The 21605-nt window shown below is 42.7% G+C and overlaps 1 protein-coding gene across 1 annotated transcript in view; it reads left to right on the top strand.

Annotated features, from left to right (window-relative positions):
* The window catches only part of LYRM4 (LYR motif containing 4), a 1219722-nt gene extending 1202586 nt beyond the window's left edge, over nucleotides 1-17136 (top strand). Inside the window, exon 3 of the mRNA XM_044064857.1 lies at nucleotides 15641-17136. Coding sequence (XP_043920792.1) covers nucleotides 15641-15712 — 72 coding nt within the window. The 3' untranslated portion in view covers nucleotides 15713-17136. The remainder of the gene's footprint in view (nucleotides 1-15640) is intronic.
* The last annotated feature ends 4469 nt before the right edge of the window (nucleotides 17137-21605 follow it).

Here is a 21605-nt window from a genome sequence, read left to right as displayed (position 1 = left end):
AAGTTAAAAGCATTTATAGCAGCAGACCAGTAAGCACAACAATCAGCAATTAATTGCATAATTAAAAATCAAGAAATTGGATAACCAAATACTTGTCACAAGCTTAAAGAGTCTTGAGAAAAAGTGTCTTAAGAAAACCTACTACACATCATAAAAATTCAGAATGTTTTAAAGTATTTAAATACAACTGTTTTTATTAATAGAAATTTTCATGGGCTGTGTCATGTGATTTTTAACTCAGTGTGTCACATGATCTGTGATTTTGCATAAATATGAGGAGTTTATACACTGTTGTTAAATTGCACTAAAGAAGGGTGTGATACTCAACAGCTCTGCTGTTCTTATTGCTGCTATTAAACTTTTGGTTGGCGTTTCCATAGTCTGTGTTTTACTTTGTTCCTTTGCATTTGTAAAACACTGTGTTCCCCATTGTACAGAGTCCAATTAAGGCAGACTATATTCGTTTGCATTTGTACCATGGACTTGGTTCACCTTAGTGTTGGTCCATTCTTTCATTATCTTCTGACACCTCACCAGACTATCCCCCTGAGAAGGTTCCTCAGAAGAAGAAGCGCAAGAGAAAGCACTTGGATTCCTCACAGGAATCAATCATGATAGACACTGATTTTGAAGAAGGGGAATGGTCCACAAAGTCACCTCCTGATGATGTCTCCTTTGGAGACATCCTAGAAATTTTGAAACAGAGCGGTGACTGGAAGTCCCAAAATCCTTCCTCGGAAGAATCAGTTTACCTGCAGGCTTTTGGTACTCGCCCGTCTTCCTCTTGGGTGTGACACCGCCTGCTGACAAGCACATTCAGTTGATCCCTCAGCAGGCATGGAAAGCACTGGACACCACTGAACCCAAGAGACTGGATAAAATTTTATCTGCCCCTGAGGATAAAGAATTCTGGGCTAAGGGATTAGCAGTAGATGCCATGGTTGTGGCAGCTGCCACCAAAAAGGTACTTGCAGATGAAAGTTCATCTGTCCAGCCACCCAACAGAGAGTCTTGGGCGATGGATAGATTTGGGAAGCAGATTTACACTTCATCGACCTTTGGTTTAAGGTCTTTTAATTTCCTGGCACATTTTACCAGACTTCAAGGGGATCTAATCAAGGAGCTGTCAGATACCCTGGCAAGAGCTGTTACTGAGGGAGTCCAGGAAAAAGTTGCTTCCCAGTTGGCCACCTTGGAGTCTATGTCCATCTCATCCATGAGGCTCATTGTGGATGCAGCCGAAGGGACCACCAGAGGGGCAGGTTCAGGCATAGCCATAAGGAGACACACCTGGATGCATCTGTGTGATTTTGCAGAGCCATTTAAGTCTTCATTCATCAGTGCACCCTTTGATGGATCATCTCTGTTTGGCCCAAAAGTTAGAGAGACATTATCCAAGTGTGAGAAGGATGGTAAGAACCTTTCTGCTGTGGTCATACATTTTCCACTCCCCAAAGATCCTTTTCAAGGAATCAGAGGAGTGGTAGACAGATGTGGTTCAAAAAGTCCCAAGGGCCTTTCCAGGACACATAGAGGCAGCTCCTCAGGGGCAGAGAGGGGAACTTCAATGGAAGATGCCATTCACATGGCAGAGGTGGTCCACAGAAGCAGGGTTTCCTTCCCAGGTAAGCCCTTTCAGCATTCCTGAAAGGAGGCCTGATTGTCTTCCTGTGGGAGTAGTCGGAGGACGCTTATCCTTACACCAAAACTTCTGGCTAAATATAACAACAGATTCTTGGGTTCAAAGGATTATTTCCAGAGGTTATACAATAGCCTTTTCACTACCCCTGCCTTGTATGCAAAAAAATCCCCAACGTTCCACCCAGTCAGTGGGATCCAGCAGTTCTTGGGATGTCTCTTTTCTTTAGCAGTTTTTTGAATTTCTAGACATCCCACCAGACCAATGAGGATTTGGAACTTACTCAGGATTCTTTTTAATGCCAAAAAAGACAGGGGACTGGAGATCTATTTTGAATCTCAGCGTGTTGAACAAGTCAGTTCGAGAAATAAACTTCCGGATGGTAACAGTACAGTCCATTCTTCTATTTTTGGAAAAGGACGACTGGATGTGCTCAGTAGATCTTCAGAATGTGTATTATCACATAGACATGAACAACTGCTCCAGAAAGTTCCTCTTTCTCTGGCTAGGAGCCAGTCATGATCAGTTCGGGTCTCTGCCCTTTGTTCTCACCACAGCTCCCAGGGTGTTCACCAAAAGTATGGCAGTGGTAGCAGCTCACTTGAGACTGCAAGGATTCCAGGTGTTTCCATACTTGGACAACTGGCTCTTTACTGCTCTGACTAGGCATCGACTGATAGAAGCAAGGGATTATGTTTTCCAAACATGTGCATGTTTAGGATTAACTATAAATTAAGAAAAATCCCAACCGACTCCAACTCAGAGTTTATAGGAGTAAAGCTAACTACGACAACAACCGTAGCATCCCTTCCACCTGCAAGACTTCAGAAAATCACAACACAGGTTCAAAAAATATTTCCCACCAAGCGAATACCTGCTCATCTAATTTTACATCTAGGTTCCATGGCAGCGGCAGTAACGCTAGTTCCCCTAGCAAGATATCACATGAGAATTCTACAATGGCTGCTGGCATCTCAATGGTCTGTGCTATACCAACCCATGTCAGATCAGGTTTTGATCACTAATCATTGTAGAAAAGATCTAGCTTGGTGGATTCATTCCAAAGAAATTCTGCTGGGCCATCCATTCGTTCTTCCAGAACCGAAGGCCTTAGTGACCATGGACACCTCCCAGAAGGGGAGGGTGATTTTCTGGGCAAGACTGTCCAAGACACTAGGTTCTCTTTAAAGGCCAATTTGCATGTCAGTGGTCTGGAGCTAAGAGTGGTGCTTTTAGTGTTGCAAGCCTTTCAAACTGCTCTTCCTGTGGGAATAGTTGCATTTCAAACAGACAATATGTCAGTAGTTTGGTACATCAACAAACAGGAAGGAACCAAATCTTATCTCCTTTGTTGAAAAGCATTCAGAGTGTGGCAGTGGGTGATATCTTCCAATCACTTTCTGATAGCAATGCACATTCCGGGAAGTTCCATTGTGATAGCAGACAAACTAAGCAGATGTATTCTCGTCTCACAAGTGGTCTCTCAATCCAGCAGTAGCAGAAAAGATTTCCCATCAATGCGGCCAGCCTTGCTGTGACCTTTTTGCCTCTACCCTAAACAACAAGTGCATACTTTGCCCTTATCCCCCCTCCGGGAGTCACCGAATGATGCTGTTCTCCACACTTGGTCCCCCAGACTCCTATATGCCTTTCCCCCAATATCTCTAATCCCAAAAATTCTTACAGAAGTCACTCAAGTTGAAGATCAAAGTAATTCTCATTGCACCTTACTGACCTCGACAGATATGGTTCCCCTTTCTTTAACTTTATCCGATTCAACGACCTTGGACTCTGGACCTGGCTCCAGACCTTCTGTCCCATCCAGAAGGATTAGTTTATTCAAACCTTCTGAACCTTAAGCTTGACAGTATGGTTCCTCCAGTTCCATTAATTGCCAGGCAGATTAATCTTTCTTCCCCGGTACCGCAAATTCTCCTAGCTTCTCATAAGCCTTCTACCTGTAAATTCTTTGTTAGTAAGTGGAAGAGATTTGCCTTTTGGGCTCAGGAAAGGGGTAATGACCTCTTTTCTGCATCTTTTGATTATATTTTAGATTTCTTAGCTTCTCTTTTCAGTGCTGGAGCCTCTCCATCTACCATTAAAATTCAACTAGCAGCAATTTCAAATTTCCATAATGATTTGGAAAAACACCCCTTGGCTTCTCATAAACTTTGTAAATCCTTTGTAAAAGGAACGCTTTTGTTGACCCCTCCTTTTAAAGACCCTTTCTCCTCCTTGGGATCTAAATCTAGTTTTACCAGCCATTGTGCATTCCTCTTTGAACCATCTGTGCACTGTGATCTTAAGTATTTGTCATGCAAAACTTTATTTTGGGGGGCAGTAACCTCTGCCAGAAGAATTTCAGAAATTCAAGCCTTATCATGTAAACCACCTTATCTGATGTTTCACAAAGGTAGAGTTTCATTATGGACAAATCCCACTTTTCTACCTAAAGTAGTGTCAGAGTCTAATATGAATAAGACTATAAATGTTTCCCAACTTTACAAACAAAGTTTGCATTTATTAGATGTTCACAGACAGTTTTGTTCCGTATAAAAACGTCAGACATAATCTCTTAGTTCCAGATCATCCATTCTGTCCTATACCGGCCTTCCAACTGCCCAGCTCTATCCCCTCTTATCTCCCATTATTCTCCCTCCAGACTTCTCCGAAGCTCTAACCAAGACCTACTACAAATCTACAAACCCAAGTCTAAATTTGGATGCAACATGTACAGCTGTCACCACACTATTGCCTGGAATAGGCTCCCACTAGAAATCAGGACCCTTACACATCCTAAACAATTTAAGACAGCCACCAAAGAGCACTTTAAAAGTCACTGCACTCTCCCTCCTTAAACATCCCCTACTTCTCATACCTTAATCTACTTTCTGCCCTTAACTCACTCTTCTCACTAGCTCTCTCTAATCTTCCTTGACTACTCTTTCTACTGTCTTCTAAAACCTGTTAAGCAAATCATCTCAGAGAAACATTCTATTGTAATTGTCTTGCCTTCGTGTTTTTGTAACCACTTACCCCAAAAACTATATTCATCTTAATGACATATTTCTTTTTATATATCTTGAAAGAGCCTTGCTATACTCCTGATTATCGACACTGTATAATATTGTATTGCTACTTCCTGCCTTGAAATAATCCTGTAACATTGCTGTTTAATGCTAATTTATAATGAAAATTCTATAATATGTTGAAGCTTTTCTCCCCAGGCCTCCACCGAAAAAGGGCTCTTCAGCTCAGTCAGACAAACCCGGTCAACAAATGTTAAGTAAATAAGTAAATAAAAAATAAATAAAATCTGACTAACTATTTGTCGCCTTTTCAAGAGCAAGGTCTGGTAAACCAGTCAGCAAGGTGATCTTGGCCAGATGGCTCAAGGATTATATTTCCTTTGTCTATGACAACAAGAAAATTGATTTGCCTAGGCCTGTTAAGGCACATTCTACAAGATCTGTAGCCACTTTAGCAGTTTTCCAGTCTAGAGCTTCGATGGAAGATACATGTGCAGCAGCAGCTTGGGCTTCTCCCCAAATGTTTATTACTCATTGCAAATTGGATTTGGTCTCTAGGAGAAGCGCATCCTTTGGTTCAGTGGTACTCAGGAATGTCCTTCCGTGAGTCTTTCCAAGGTCTAAGATAGCCAGGGACTCCCATCTGTCAAGGATAAAATGAAAGTTGACAATATCAGATAAAGAAGTTATGTACTTACCATAATGTTCCATCTGTGTTGGCCATTTTCATTTATCCTTGACTCCACTTCATCCCTCCCCTGGCCTTTGAAGACTCTTTGGTGGAATGGATATTGTACATATTACTTATTGTGATCATTAAAGTATTGCAGATATGGCTTTCATTGAGGCTTCTTTGTCTGATTTTTATATCTTATCTGCAAACTTGATCTGAGGTATTTGGGAGAGAAGGATTATCGGTAGTGGTGAAACTTGAGTTTTTGTCTCACGGGAGCTGTAGTAATGGCCGAGTCGGTCCCGAAATTGGAACCAAAACCCATATGTCAAGGTTAAATGAAAATGGATTGCACAGATGAAATGTTAAGGTAAGTACATAACTTTTTCTTTTTATAGCCCATAGGAAGTTAAATAAAGATTTTAATGTTCACAAGTTTGGGGCATGCCGCAGACTGGATATAGTGCTTCAGTGATCTGAACACCCCAGGATTAGTGGTATATTTAAGCAAAAGCACTTCACAATTCCCTAGCTTCCTCAGAAGGTAAACTACCAAGGTGCCATGTATGTCTTGCTAGATGTGAAAGAAAACATTTGATTCTTTCCTGGTCCCACCTCTTCCCAGTTCATGCCACCTAACCCATCACTACTGAACCTTGCCCAAATCCACCAAAGAACCAGATCATCCCTCCTCTTCCTCAATTTAAATGCAAGAAGTATAGCCAAAGAAACGCATAATCTACATGCATTATTATCCCACTATTCCCTTGATATAGTCACAATAACAGAAACTTGGCTAAAACCAACTATTGACAGTTATGAAGTCACACCCCCAGGCTACAATATTCTACGAAAAGACAGAATAAACAAAAAAGGGGCAGGTGTAGCTATATTCTACAAAGAACACCTCTCTCTGCACCCCATTAACTCCGCTATCCCTGACATGGCAAATGCTGAATTAATTCTAGCTAAATTAACTATAAACGCCAACAAGCGCCTTAACATTATAGGAGGATATATACCCCCAGGCAACAACATTACCACACCTGAAAACCTCCTACAATGGTTTTCCTCATCCCTTCCCCAAGAGACCATCATCATGGGGGACTTTAACACTGATTGGCTACTGTGCTCCTCCACAACCCACATTAATCTGTATGGATTCACCCAAACAATAACAACTCCTACCTGGACTGACAAAACCTCTAAACGCAACTCCATACTATACTGGATTCTAGTTAATTCTCCCCACTTATCATCCCACTCAGGTTGAGTACCTGACAACTTGAGTGAACACTCCTTGACCTTTCTCCTTAGAGTACGCAATCATCCAACACAACAAACTGCCTTCTGAACTATCAGGAACAAAAAGAATTTTAATCCTAACAGCTTTATCTCAGTCCTACAAAATTACTATTGAGATCATCTCAAACTAATGCCCCTAGACAAAGCAATACTCTCTTTTAACAACATCTTTCTTGATATCCTCAACATTCACGCTCCACCTAGAAATTTTAAGTCAAAGCCAACTATGCACCCTGGTTAACCAAAGAAACCAGATCCCTAATCAAAGCCAAAGACAAAGCCAGGTCACACGTCCATCAGAACACTAGTACTAAACAGCATTTCCTTGAACTTTGAAATAAAACCAAAAAGCTAATTAAAACAGACAAATCCAACTACTACCAAAATATCCAAACCAAGTATCATAAGAACCCTCAAATGTTCTGGGCTGCAGTAAATAACATATTACACCCAGGGAAAGGTGCTACTCCCACTCCAAAAACAACTACTAGACATGAAAATGTAGCTAGTCAATTCAACACTTTTTTTACCGAATCCATTCAAACTCTAGCCAATAACCACACTAAATCCAATCCCTCCTCTCCTGAACATGATTATAACTTACTCCCACAAAACCCCACCAATCAATTCAAACTATACCCAGTTTCTACCAGTTACATCAAGAAACTACTAAAAAAACTAAAACCCACCATTCTAGCAGCTGATAACCTCCCCCCAGAATTACTGCAAATAGCAGCAGAAGCGATCACCTATCCGGTTGCCATACTCATAAATAGAGCAATAACTGAAGCATACGTTCCCACAATCTGGAAAATCTCTCACATTCTATGCCTTCACAAAGGAGGAACCTCTTGCGAACTTATAAACTACCACCCCATTGCCATTCTATCACCCCTGTCCAAAGTCCTTGAAAGAGTAGTACACACTCAACTAATGGACTACCTTCTCTCATATAATCTATCCCACAACCAGCATGGTTTCCGTCTTGCTCATAGCACCATAACAGACCTATTGTTCTTTACTAGCATAGTTAACCAACACAGAAACAATGCTCAATTTGTATCAGCCTTATTCTTTGATCTGTCAAAGGCCTTTGACATGGTCAACCACAAAAAGCTCATTAGCATCCTTTCCTCCATTAATCTCAGCCATACCGCTATCACATGGTTTCAAAGCTTCTCTTCCGATCGGCATCAATCCCTCTCACACCTCCTCCCAGTCACCTTAGGAGTTCCCCAAGGCTCCATCCTTGGACCCCTATTATTCTCCCTATTTACCACCCAGCTTCACTCTGCCACCCCACATGCCACAGTAATTCAGTATGCAGATGACTCGACCCTGATCTGCTCTGCCTCCTCCTAGAACATCCTTCAAACCATAACCCAAGACTCCTTCCTGTCTGTAGACAACTGTCTAACCAACTATACTAAATCCCAGTAAATCAAATCTCCTCTTCTGCTCCACTAGGACTACCCTCCCTTCCCCAACCTTCCACATTTACTCCAAAAACAAAACCTTGGTCACCTCTACTGACCATACCAAACTTCTAGGGGTCATAATCAACAACAACCTACAATTTGATCTCCATGTAGATCAAAGCATCAAAGAAGTACATAGAAAACTTGACCTCCTAGTTAGGAACAAGCAATTTCTAACTAACACCACAAAAGTAACCATTGCCAGAACCCATCTGCTATCTACACTCCTCTGTGCATCCCCAGTACTATCCAACCTGCGTAAAACTGACCTTGCTAAACTGGAAGTCTGTTAGAATAAAATCTCTAAATTTGCCATCAACGCATCTTACAAGTCACATCACTGCTTATCTCTTAAACAGCTCAATTGGCTCGAACTCCTGCAATTCCTACACTTTAATCAGCTAACTTTAGCCCATAGAATTCTCCACCACCCAAATAAAACAACAGCCCTCAAAGACCTCATTCAGCCGTACTCATCTTCAAGATCCCTCCACTCCAACAGTAAACTTGTACTACAAGTTACTAAAGCAAAGAACTCAGCGTGAGAATCCCTTTTCTCCAACTACACATCAAAGCTCTGGAATGCCCTACCAAACTCAATAGTGACCATTCCCTCATCTAAACAATTCAAAATACACCTAAAAACATACCTTGCAAACTCTCTGCCCCTGTTGCCTCCCAGGATAGCCCACTTCCACATTCATAGGTTGGTAGTAGGCTATCAGCCCTAGGGCCTTTACAAGCCTAGCCATAACAATTCCCTGGCTATTTCTTCCCACACTATTTACTTCCCTGGACCCCTGTCTAGCAGGGCGACTGACGTCATCCCCGGGGTGAATTTCTTTTCTCCCATCCAATCGTCAAGGTTCCTTTTGAAGAGGGCCAAAGAGGCACTGTGCTTGACATGTATGGGCAATCTATTCCAGAGTCTGGGGAAGAAACCTGTCCCTCCAGCATGTTTTGTTTATTGTGATTACAAAGAAATCCCAATCCCTCAGAGCCACACGCTCCAGGGATCTAAACCTTAAGTGTAGCATGTCCAACAGCTCTGGGTTTGACATGGCCTTGTATGTTAAGCAGAGATCACCTCTGAGTAGACGATATGCGACAGAGTATAGCTGGAGTTTTTTAAGGCGGTCAGCGTAGGGCACCTGCTTTAGGCCTGTGATTCTTTTAGTAAAGTATTTCTGCGGCCTTTCCAGTTGTTGCAGATGTCTTGAGAGGTACATATGAAACGGGACGTTGTATTCTATAATGGGTCTAATGAGGAGTGAGTACATTGGGACAATGACCTCCTTTTTTCTGGATGAAAAGCCCTTAGTGATGAGGTGTGCCACATAGAGGGATTTCCTGACTGTTGTGGCGATGTGGTTATTGAAGGTGAGACCACTGTCCACCTGTGTCCCTAAGTCTCTTATCACACTTTCGGTGTTTAGTGTACTGCCACCTATATGGTAATTCACGGGTACATGTTTTTCCCAAAGGAGATAACTATACATTTCTTGGCATTGAGCTTGAGCCCATGGCTCTGGCACCAAGCATCTGTTTCTGTAAGGCCCTTTTGTAGAGTATCCACATAATTTGGGGATTCAATAATGGCTCCCAGTTTGCAGTCATCTGCAAACTTTGTTAGCCAGAGTCCCTTAGTGTTGACCTGTACTTCAGAGAAGTAGATGCCAAATAAGAGCGGTCCCAGGACTGAACTCTGAGGTACTCCACTTGTCTGGAGCTGGATTTGGAGTTGGCTACTTTTACATTGTAATGCTGCTCAATGCCAGAAGTCTAAATCTCAAGATGCAGGCATTCGATGCACTCCTCAGTATGGAGAACATCGACGTCTGTGCAGTAACTGAAACCTGGTTCAAGGCTCCTGAGAGCACCCCAGCGCTACCAGGCTATACCTCTTATCATGCTTTTCGGCCCCAAAACCCAGGCCGAACCACAAAGGGAGGGGGAGTGTCCATATTCATCAAGGACACCCACACCTCCAGGTTAGTAGCAACACATGAAGCATCAGAGACCATACAGGTGCAACTAACCATAGGCAAAACTGCTATACAACTGGTAGCATGTTACAGACCATCCTCCCAATCTCAGGAACCCCACTCAGCCTTCCTGAAGACAATGGAGGATATGAATGTATCACAAAATACCATCATACTGGGAGACTTCAACTACCCAAACATAGATTGGGTACATTATTCTAGCCCTAACACCCTAGCCCAAAGGTTCCTGGAATTCATAAATTCAAATGCACTGGAACAACTAGTCACCTCTCCCACTAGGGGAGATAATATACTAGACCTGATCATCACAAACATGGGGACAAAATGCTCCACACCAGAGGTATACCTCTCACTAGTGAGATCTGACCACAAACTAATCACCCTGGATATACATATCCCACCTTCACCCCCAGCACAAAAGACCACAGTGAAAAACTTCTCAAAAGCAGACTTCACTCTTCTTAAGACTGAGATGGTATCCTTTAAGCCCACTGGGCCAGTGGATACCACATCCCACAATGCCGAATCCTTCATAAATGCTTTCTATGGACATCTCCAAGAATGCATGGATCATGCAATCCCAAATAAATCCAAGTCCCTCTCCACCAAAGGCAAGCGTCCTGTCTGGTGGACCTCAGCCATTAACAAATTGTATAACAAAGAAGGAAGCTACTGCACGTCAGAGCAAAATCCCATAAAGGGAAGACATCTCTGATCAACATTAGCAGAAAACTACGTTCTCTCAAACATCCAGGGCCAACTTTGAGAGAAAAATCGCTAAGGACACTAAAGATAACCACAAAGCCTTCTTCAGCTATGTTAGAAACCTGGGCGGAAACCCTCAGATATGCTCAGAGTTAGTTCACAACAACAAAAAATACACTGAACCCACAGATATTGCCAACATTCTGGCTGACAGGTTCAGTGCAAATTTCTCCCCTCCCTCACCACCAAAAGAAGAAATACTTATCCCAGCTGAATGTAATCTCCCTGTCATCTCAGATGTCCAAGTGAGAACCGCCCTCAACAAAGCTAAAAACTCAGCATCAATGGGACCTGACGGTATCCCAGATTGCGTGCTACGTGAACTCCAAGAGGAGTTAAACCCGCACATAAAAATGCTATTTAACCTTAGCCTTACTACAGGATATGTACCTGAACACTGGCGTACAGCAACAGTGGTCCCACTCCACAAAGGGGGTACCTCTACAGACCCTGGGAACTACCGCCCCATAAGCTTAACCAGCCTGGTCTGCAAAGCTATGGAAAGAATCATTATGGAACTCATAAACAGAGACATAGGGGACCTACAGACACTTGACCCCACCCAGTTCGGCTTTGTAAAGGGCAGATCCTGCCTTTTGAACCTGGTTGACTTTTTCGAAACAGTCACTAGAGCCATTGATGAGGGCAAAGCAGTCCATACAGCCTACCTGGACTTGTCTAAGGCCTTCGGCACAATACCCCACTCAGGCATCATAGATAAGCTCAACTGCTTAAACGTAAACCCTTATGTCACTAGATGGGTTGCAAACTGGCTAAAGGACAGAACCCATAAAGTTAAAATCGCTGGAGCAATGTCAGACTCAAAGCCAGTCACAAGTGGTGTCCCTCAGGGATCTGTCCTGGGACCCCTCTTGTTCGGCATTTATTTCTCAGATGTTAAAGCAAACATGGGAGGGTTGTGGCTGACAAAGTTCGCAGATGACTGCAAACTAGGCGCCATAGTCGATACACCAGCGGACACATACATCCTACAAAAGGCCTCACAGAAACGGACAACTGGTGCCGGAGTCACGGCCTTAAACTAAATGCCAAAAAATGTATAGTCATCCCCTTTGGGAAAAACAAAGTACCCACAAATTATCACATAGACAGCAACCCACTGAGTACGGAAAAAGTAATCAGAGACCTAGGGACCCAAGTCGACAGCGACCTCTCATTTGACACCCACGTTGCCAAAGTGGTTAGAAGAACATTCTACCTTGCACACCTCATCATGAAGGGATGCACATCCAGATCCAAGGATGTCATTGTACCCCTATACTCCTCCCTCATCAGACCCATGATTGAGTACAATGCCCCATTTGGTATGTATCTCACCCGGCATTTGCAACAGCTGGAGAGACCACAAAAGTACCTCACCAAGAGGATCAAGGGTCTCCAACATATGTCTTATTCTGCCAGACTAAAGAAACTTCAGCTCTATTCAGTAGCATACCACCTGCTCAGAGGTGATCTCTGCCTGACGTACAAGGCAATGTCCAATCAGGACCTGATGGACATGCTCCTCCTCAAAAATTCCAAATCCATCAGGACCATGAGAGCTAAAGACTTAAACCTCGGCACAAGTATGAATAGGACATGCTGGAGGGATAGATTCATAACCCAGAGGCTTCCCATGCTTTGGAACAAGATCCCAGTTCATATTAGGCAGAGTCCCTCACTGACTCTCTTCAAGAGAAATCTTGATGAGTGGATGGGAGATCGTAAGTTTACCCCAGGGGTCACATCTGTCTCACTACTAGACAGGGGCACAGTAAACTAATTCTATTATATAAGGGGACCTTCATTGTGTCACTACTAGACAGAGGCACAGTATTCTAAATTTATTCTGTACATTTTGTACCATTTCATGGGGTGGCAAAAGCCACATCACTATGGCTAGGATTACAAATGCCCCAGGGCAGATAGCCTAGTACTAAACTATGAAACTATCAGTAAGCCAGTTAGCAACCCATTTGGTGACGCAGGGATTAATGCCCAGCTTAGTAAGTTTATCTATGATACAACTCTTGTCTACTAACATATCTTCTAACCCTTGCTTAAAGGATTTATGACCACTTCTTAAAGCTAAAAGCTGAATGCTCTTTGCTCCTCACTGACAATTATGTGTATATAGCAACTGTAATTTAAATTGAAATATTTCTGGATATTGATTATACTTTGTACATAACTATATGCCCTACTAGACATTATATTCTATAGTAATAATGTCTAACACTGTTTTATTGTCTTTATTATTGTTATGATTTTAAGTTCTACTTGATGTTATAGCTATGGTAACAATGTCTAACACTGTATTATTTATTTTCTTTGTTATTGTGAAATGCTTTAAATTGTTAACGTGGTACTGTTACTATTATTTTATGACTTGTAGCTGATCTCCCCGGGCCTCCACTGAAAAAGGACACATGTCCAGTTGGACTATCCCGGTAAATAAATGTAAATTAAAGTAAAAAAAATAAAATATATTTTTGCTTTCTTTTATTTTTCATGTTTTTTAATACATGCGTTTGGTACATACTTCTAGAAAGGAGCCATCACATAACTCTCCCACTTGGTCACACTCAACTCAGCATGCTGTTATCTATATTTTATGGTTGTAATCAAAACATACCTTTTACTATTCTGTTATGCATGCTTTTTGTGATTTGTTATCTTTATTGTTCTTGTTGATTGTTACTTATAACACCCCGAACTGATCCTGAAAAGGTTCTAAATGAATCAGGGTTCTACCCTATTTGAAAATGGAAAAGAAATGTTTGATTTATTATGGCTTTGGGACTTCCCTCCAATAATTTTCTTTGACTTAGACTCCTAGAACTCAGAGCATTGGCTTTTGGATGTTTTATGCTGGCTACGGAGAATCGTGACTCAGCAAGATCATTTGTTTTTACATGACCGCAACTTTAGATAAGGAAACTAAGTTGCAGGAATATAAAGAACGCACAAAGAGGTGTGTGTATACTTCAGCACTAAGTTGCTGAATAAATGTGATGAATCTCGGGTCACACTTTGAGGTTTCTGAATGGACTATCGTCCACCTTCCCCCTTCATTGCAGAAGAAAATGATGTTTGGGAATTGGAGAATAAGATTTCATTGGAATGCGCATTGGACCAGTTACGATTACGGATTAAAAAAATGATCAGTCACAAGCAGTATGTTGGACCTGTAAGCCAGCACTGAGGAGACGACTGAATAAATATTTTTATAACAAAAAATATATCCGTTTAACATACGTGATTATGAGGAGAATGTACAGTTTCCCAAGTAATGTGGTAAATGTCAAGTTGTAATTATAGCAGAGAAAATACTTTTTCATGCGACTTCAGTTCCTCAGGTGGGACAGCATGGAATTGGCAATCTGGACACAGTTTCATTTGAAATTATCACACCAGCTAATTCTGGCATGAAAAGTTATTTCACGGAGGGACATACATTTAACCCAGTTTCTTTTGATGCAGTACCCAACTACCACTCAACCCCCTACAGAAGATGGTGAATTAATTGAGTCGTGAATTTTACCAGTGTAAGTATAGCTGATACAACTTTGTATTCTAAACTATATGAAATTTGTGTCAGATGTTACTCACTTAGAACTCAGAAATCTTGCGATTTTGTCACAGTTTACACCTTGAGTATTATTTCTCCATAAAGGCAGGCAACAGTGAGTTTTAGCATTTTAAGATTAGCTATAGAGAACATTACTTTTGATAATTCTGAGGATGACTTGAACCTAAATGCAATACTGGACTCAGAACATTTGGAAAATCTTGGACTGCAGTTGTGAACTACCTCACCTTGTTATCTTTCCCTAGGGAGAGAAAATTGGGTCAAACTGTCTAGGCTTGTAAGGGTTCTTGAGCGTTAGTCTAGTAATCTTCTGTGAATCTATTATGTTTTCTAGTCCTTATGATAACTTTTTTTTAACTGACTGTAACTTTGTACATTTTCCAGACTTTGATATTTATATGTTTGAATCTGTTTGTTTATTTTGTTTTATTTATTTATTTATTTATTTATTTGCTGTCTTTACCTCTGTTGGTCAGCAGCCCTCTCCGTACCGACTCATTTGTTCCCAATCAGAGGACCTTTGTTGCCATATAGTTTTGTTTAAAGCTGAATCTGTATGTTTCTACAATTTTTGCATCATAATTAATATATAGTTTTGGCCGATTTTGTTATTTAGACTTTGTGTCTAACTTCCTTTTGAAAAGTTTTTTTTTCTTTTCTTTTTAAGCAGCTGCTTTTAAAGAATCATGTTTCCTCATTGCAGTAAGATGCTGATGATGATGATGATACAACAGAATATGACTATTGTTTTGTTTGAAGTGGTCAGCTGTATTTTCTGTAACTGGATTTATCTCTACTCACTTTACTAGTTGTTTAATGTAGTTCTGCTCATAAATGTTTTCATGATTTCAAGGTACTTGTGCACGATTTTTGTGTACTCTAACTTTCTATTGCACTCGTGAAATGCTTAAGACTGTACATGTTTAAAATCAGCCATTTTGCAAATCCAGTTCATTTTCTGGAAAAAAAAAAAAAAAAACACATTTAGGTTCTGCTTGCGCAGAAAGCATTTTTCTGTCCCCACTGGAGTTTAAACTGTTTGCAATTTGACAGTCATGTAGACAGGATTTATTTTACATTAACATAAAATATGTTTCAGAGAAGCACTCATTATTGTTCAGTTGTTAATGGAACTTTCCTTCATTCTTTGTAGGTTTCTATCGGCCAAATGTATGCAGTTCAGAAGCTTGTTATTGAAACCAGTGAAGAAAACAGCATACACTGAAATGGAATTCTTTGCTGAGCTGTCAATGTTTATAAATAGGAAAATACCCTATATCATTGTTTTGTTTTATTACTTCATGCACAGTTTTTAAATCACTTGATTATTAAAATCGATTAAATCCACAAATGAAATAGAAAGTGTTACTTTGACAAATGAAGTGTCTTTTGCTAGCATACATGACATCAAGCTTGTCATTGCCAATGTAAGGGTGAGCTTTGCATATCAGGAATTTATGTGTTTGTATAGTTCATTTGTATAACTGAGTTTATTGTATTTTATGTACATTGAGATTCTGAAAATAAATATCGTAGAGCATAATAATTTACATCACATCACTTCCTTTTCTGAGATTAACTGTTTGGTTTTGCAGTACATGTTGTTTCAAAAGTATAGCTGACACACTTTTCTGTATTAGCCTTTATGAACTCGAAATATCAGGGTATCGTGGTATTGCACATTTTTTCTGAAGCAAAGATGGCACTTTTAGTTTTGTTTATAAAACATGGAAATTACAGCAGTTTTGTTCCCTTGCTTTTAATAGAAGGGAATAGTTCACCGGAATCTGAAAAGAAAACTAATGTGGATGGTTTGAGAGATTCCGTTTTCTTATCTCTTTTGTCCTCATGAACATCCAGCTTGTGTAGACAAAGAGGCACATGCAATGGGGTGTCCATGCAAGTCATCCTTCACTTCCTTCCATGTGTTTTCAAGCAAGAGAAATGGTTTTCCTGGTCTCCATTGGAGAAATTGCACTTACCATGTGCTCCCCAATAGCCACAATCCTCCACAACACCCTATAGCTGAGAGTCGGAAAAGTGAGTGGGTTATGCCCTTTCACTCTCCTCCCTCCCTGACTGGGGACACTAGTCAAACCCAATAACTAGGGGCACAGTAGCACCTCTGTCCCTTGTTGACACTGAGACAGGCGTGCATTCAGTGACTTTTCATGTCTCTCCTAAAAAGGTACAGTCTCCTGTCTTGTAAAAGTACCTGGTTTATCTCATCAAACACAAATCATGTTCCGACATTTTATCAAAAAAACATTGTCTTATCAGCCCTGAATTGTTTTGCATTTTGTATTGGAAATGACAGTTCAAAATAATGAAATTCTTTGTTACTTTTTACAACTTTGATTTGTAACTGATTTTGAATTAATCGTACAGCACCTCTAAATATTTTTCATTATTATCTTTTTTACAGTAGTATAATTTATTTCCCAAATTACTTGAGTTACAACCTCATTTTGGGAAACTGCTCATCATTATAAATTAATATTTTTTTCTACTTTATTAATATGAGAGGATTTTAGATGCACCCTGATTCTAACCTAAGAAGCCAAATGACTGTAGTTATTTTGTATTTACTACTTAGTCATGCTTTGTCTGTAATGCATTTCACCTTTAAATAAAAGTTTGTGTGTAGTATGTAGGCAAATTCTGTAAAAATAGATTGTTGTTACAGACATGAGACTGATTTCATTAGAAGTTTTATAATTTAATCATGTGAAGCTTGTGCAGTAGGTGTAACCTTTCAGGAAAACACACTTTCTTTAATATAGATAAGGAAACTCTCAAGTATAAATACTTTGGGCAATTTGTTTTTCTTCCATACTGAAGGCTTAAGTGTAAGTAACATAATTGGATTCATGTTTACACATATTGGAAATTAATGAAGATCTGAAGTAGTTTGCTTCATTTGATCTTCAACCTGTGGGTCTTTGGATACATATTGGATCCGACATGGCCGCTTTTTCCAGCTACGGCTTTGAGCTCCATGCTCCTCCCCTTACCCATAATGCCCTCGTCTCCCTTCTCCCTTCAATTCTTGTTAGCCGCCTGAGAGGAAGCAGCATGGTCTGAGCTCCACTTCGTTTTACGGCGTAAAAAACTCTAAATTTTGATACCTTTCTAGCTATCCTTCTTGTTTCTAACCTTTTCTGTACTTTCACTAGTTTATCATAGTTGTTCTCTGGTAGGCTTTTCTATCTTCCTCCCCTCCTTTCGATCTCATGATTGTGTGTGTGTATGTGTGTGTCTTGAGTATGCTGAGGCATGGCAGACTCCCCAAAGCCTGGATTCAAGAGATGCACAGTGTGTGGCCGTAAGCTTTCCCACCAAGAGGCCCGAGGAAGGGGATAAGGTCAAAAAGGATTAGCCTCGCAAGCACTCTCCTGATCGCTTGTCAGAGGCCGGCCCCCCGCCAAAGACTAAGCCTGTTTCCAGGCCGGTTTCACCTTGGCTCAGGTCCCCATGGTTCTCCCCTGAGCCCGAGGTTATCATTAGCCGGTCGCTCCCTAGGCTGTCTCCCCACCGGCTTTCCCGGCCCACGTTGGTGGCATCCTCTCGCTCCACCCGGAGCCTATCTGAAGCGGAGATGGACAAAATGATGCGGAAATTTATCTGCACTCAAATCCAGATGGGGGTCTTGCCAGGGCCTTCTCCCACTGGAGAGGGCACCTTCCAACCAATTTTCAGACCTATTACTCCTTCTCTGATCTGACTCACGATATCGGAGCTATTGGATCCGAGGATGGTCAGAGTCGAGGGGTTGGCACCGATGGTACCTTGTACCCCAATACCAGCCAGTGCCCTGAGTGTGTCGGATCCAAGCTCTTGGAGCTGTAGCCTCGGGGTCGGATCTGAGGGGGTGTTCTCTACTCCGAGCTTGTCAGAGAGAAGCATCATTCTCGGTGTCTTGGCTCCGACTCCCCGGTTGGATCAGGGGGTAGCGACTTCCATCAGTTCAGCCCAGGAGGTCCGTTCCCCATCTGCATTCAACATGGTGGAGAGGGTTCTCACAGGGTCTAGGCCTCTATTTCATCCAGACCCCTCTGGTCTTGAGTGCAGATCCGACCATCTTGCCCTCTCAGGGACATCCCATAGCCATAATGCCCCAAGACATTCCAACCTGTGAACAACCCCCTTGCGATACCTCCCCAGAGAGCACACCCCCCCCCCCCGCAAGCATATGTGTAAAAGGAGGCACTTGGACTCTCCTCCAGAGTCCCTCACAGAAGACACGGACTTGGATGAAGGGGAAGGTTCCCCAAGATCACCCCCGAGGATGGAAATCCTATGCCAAAGAGGTGGGTGGTCTGCCCCAAAACTGACCTCCACCGAGTCCGTGTTTCTGGAGGCATTCGGCTCAGGCCCGTCTACTTCGTGGGTGTCCCATCCTGCGATCCACTTGTGGATTTGGTTACATCTAAGGCATGGAAGGAGCCAGACACCATAGAGCCGATACCCAAATGCCCGGACAAGGTCCTGAGTGCCCCCGCTGACAAACTACACTGGTATAAGGGGTCCCCTGTAGATGCTATGCTGGTGGTCATGGCCACCAAGAAGGAACTCACCCAGGAGAGTTCCATGGTCCATCCACCTGACCGAGAGTCGAGGACGTTGGATCACTTTGGGAAGCGAGTCTATGCTTCAACAGCCTTCTGTGTGAGGGCGCTGAACTACATGGCACATGTTATTCGACTCCAGAGAGATCTGGTGAAAGAAGTCACAGAGTCGACCCCAGGGTCCATGTTGGCAGAGGACAAGAAGATGTTCGATGCATGAATGGCCACCCTAAAGCCTGTAGCCAACACGTTCATGCATTTGCTCTCTCAAGCCATAGAGGGAGCCACACAGGAGGCGGGGTCAGGTGTTGCCATCTGGTATCACGCCTGGTTCCGCTTATGTCAGTTCGCGGAGCCCGTCAAGGCGTCTTTTAGCAGCACCCCTTTTAATGGTTCCTTTCTCTTTGAGAAGACAGACAGAGAGACTTTAGTCCAGAGTGAGAAGGATGGGAAGACACTGTCTGCTGTTGGGGTCCACTTCTTCCCACCTCAAAGGTCCTTTTTCCAGAACCAGCGAGGCCAGAAGAAGATGTGATTCCAAAAGTCTCAGGCGTTTTCATGGGACGCTTAGGACTCACCGTCCCCCAGAGGCAGAGGGGCATACGACCGATGCTGCCTTAGAGGCAGAGGTTGTCCTAGGAATTTCGGGTCCCGAGAACGTTTCTCGGATAAACCTAGGCAGCAACCCTGAAGGGTTGCCCAGCTATCCATCTCTTGAGGCAGTCGGGGGTCATTTGTCGCTTCACCCACAAGCATGGGAGTCCATAACTACAGATCAGTGGGTGTTGCGAATCATAGCCAGAGGATATTTTGTTCCCTTCAAGGATCCACCCCCTTCCACCAAAACCCTCCCGGATGTTCCACCCTCTCAGCGGGAGGAAGCAGAAGTACAGGTAGAATCACTACTGAGAAAACAAGTCATCCAGGCAAGTCCGGATCTGGGGTTTATTCCAAGTTCTTTTTAGTGCCAAAAAAGACTGGGGACCTCAGACCAATATTGGATCTGTCCCAACCTGTCAGTAACCAAGACAAAATTCCAGATGGTCATGATTCAATCTATTCTGCCTTACCTACAGAACAGAGATTGGATGTGCTTGATCGACCTCCATGATGTGTACTATCACATCAAGATGCATAGGCAGTCCCTCAGGTTCCTTCGCTTCCAGCTGGGAACCAATCATTACCAATTTAGAGCCCTCCCCTTCGGTCTCACCACAACCCCCGGGGTGTTTACCAAGGTAATAGCAGTGGTAGCGGCTCACGTAAGACTTCAGGGCATTCAGGTCTTTCTGTACCTAGATGATTGGCTCCTTACTGCCCCCTCAGAACATCTACTGTGTCAAGCCAGGGACTCCTTTCTTCAGCTAGCCAAAAGTTGGGCATCATGATCAACATGAACAAGTCTGCTCTCCAGCCGGTCCAAGTTCTAGATTTCATTGGGGCATAGCTGGACATAATACAATAACAGGTGTTTCTCAGCTCAGACAGGTTACGCAGCTTAAGGCTACATGTCTTTACACATCCTTCAGAACCAGTTACCAACAGCCAAAGCTGTGTTAAGAGCTTTAGATTCTATGGGCGGCGACAATAAATCTTCTCTCCATGGCACGCCTTCATATGAGAGTACTGCAGTGGACTCTAGCAGTACAGTGGTCGTTGTTAGACCTTCAGTTATCCTTCCTGGTGAGAATTTCAAAATTCTTCAGGGACTCTCTTTGGTGGTGGATTCATTCCCCGGATCTACTCAAGAGCTGTCCCTTTCAACCCCCTTTACACCAAACCATGGTGACCACGGACACCTCCCTACGTGGGTGGAGGGGGGGCATTGCTCGGGAAGGACAATCTAAGCCACGTTTTCCCCTTTAGAGACCTATCTGCATATCAGTGTTCTAGAGATGAGAGCGGTTCTTGTGTTGCAGGCCCGTCATGCTCATCTTTCTCTGGGAATGACTACAATTCTGACAGACAACATGTCAGTGGTCTGGTATATCAACAAACAGGGGGGAACCAGATCATATCCCTTATGTCGAGAGTGTGGGAATGAGCAATCTCCACCAGCCGTTTTCTGGTGGCAACGCACATCCCGGGACGGTCCAACATTTTAGCGGACAGGCTTAGCAGATCTATCCTGATGCCTTATGAGTGGTCGCTGAAGTCTTCAGTAGCAGAGCAGATCTTCCTAGAGTGGGGTCATCCTTGCTGCAATCTGTTCCTGTCTCCTTCAAATACGAAATGCAGCGAGTTTTTTTGCTTTGAACCCCCCTCTGGGGGATGTACCCAGAGACGATCTGATTCATGCTTGACCTCCCAGGCTTCTTTATGCTTATCCCCCTCTTCCCCTCATGTCGAAGTTTCTGCAGAAAGCTTGAAGGCTGGGGAGCACTGTGATCCTCATAACCCCATTCTGGCCTCATATGGTTTGGTTTCCCTTACTCAGGTCTCACCTAGTTGTTTCACCATGGATCTTGAATCCGGGCCCGGATCTGCTTTCACATCTCTCGGGGATTCCTCACCCATATCTGGACAGTCTGAAGCTCACTGTTTGGCTGC

This window comes from Protopterus annectens, chromosome 3.part0 (assembly GCF_019279795.1).
Source record: "Protopterus annectens isolate FY-2018-M chromosome 3.part0, PAN1.0, whole genome shotgun sequence".
In the NCBI taxonomy this organism is placed as follows: domain Eukaryota; kingdom Metazoa; phylum Chordata; order Ceratodontiformes; family Protopteridae; genus Protopterus; species Protopterus annectens.
This window is presented reverse-complemented; position numbering and strand designations above follow the sequence as displayed.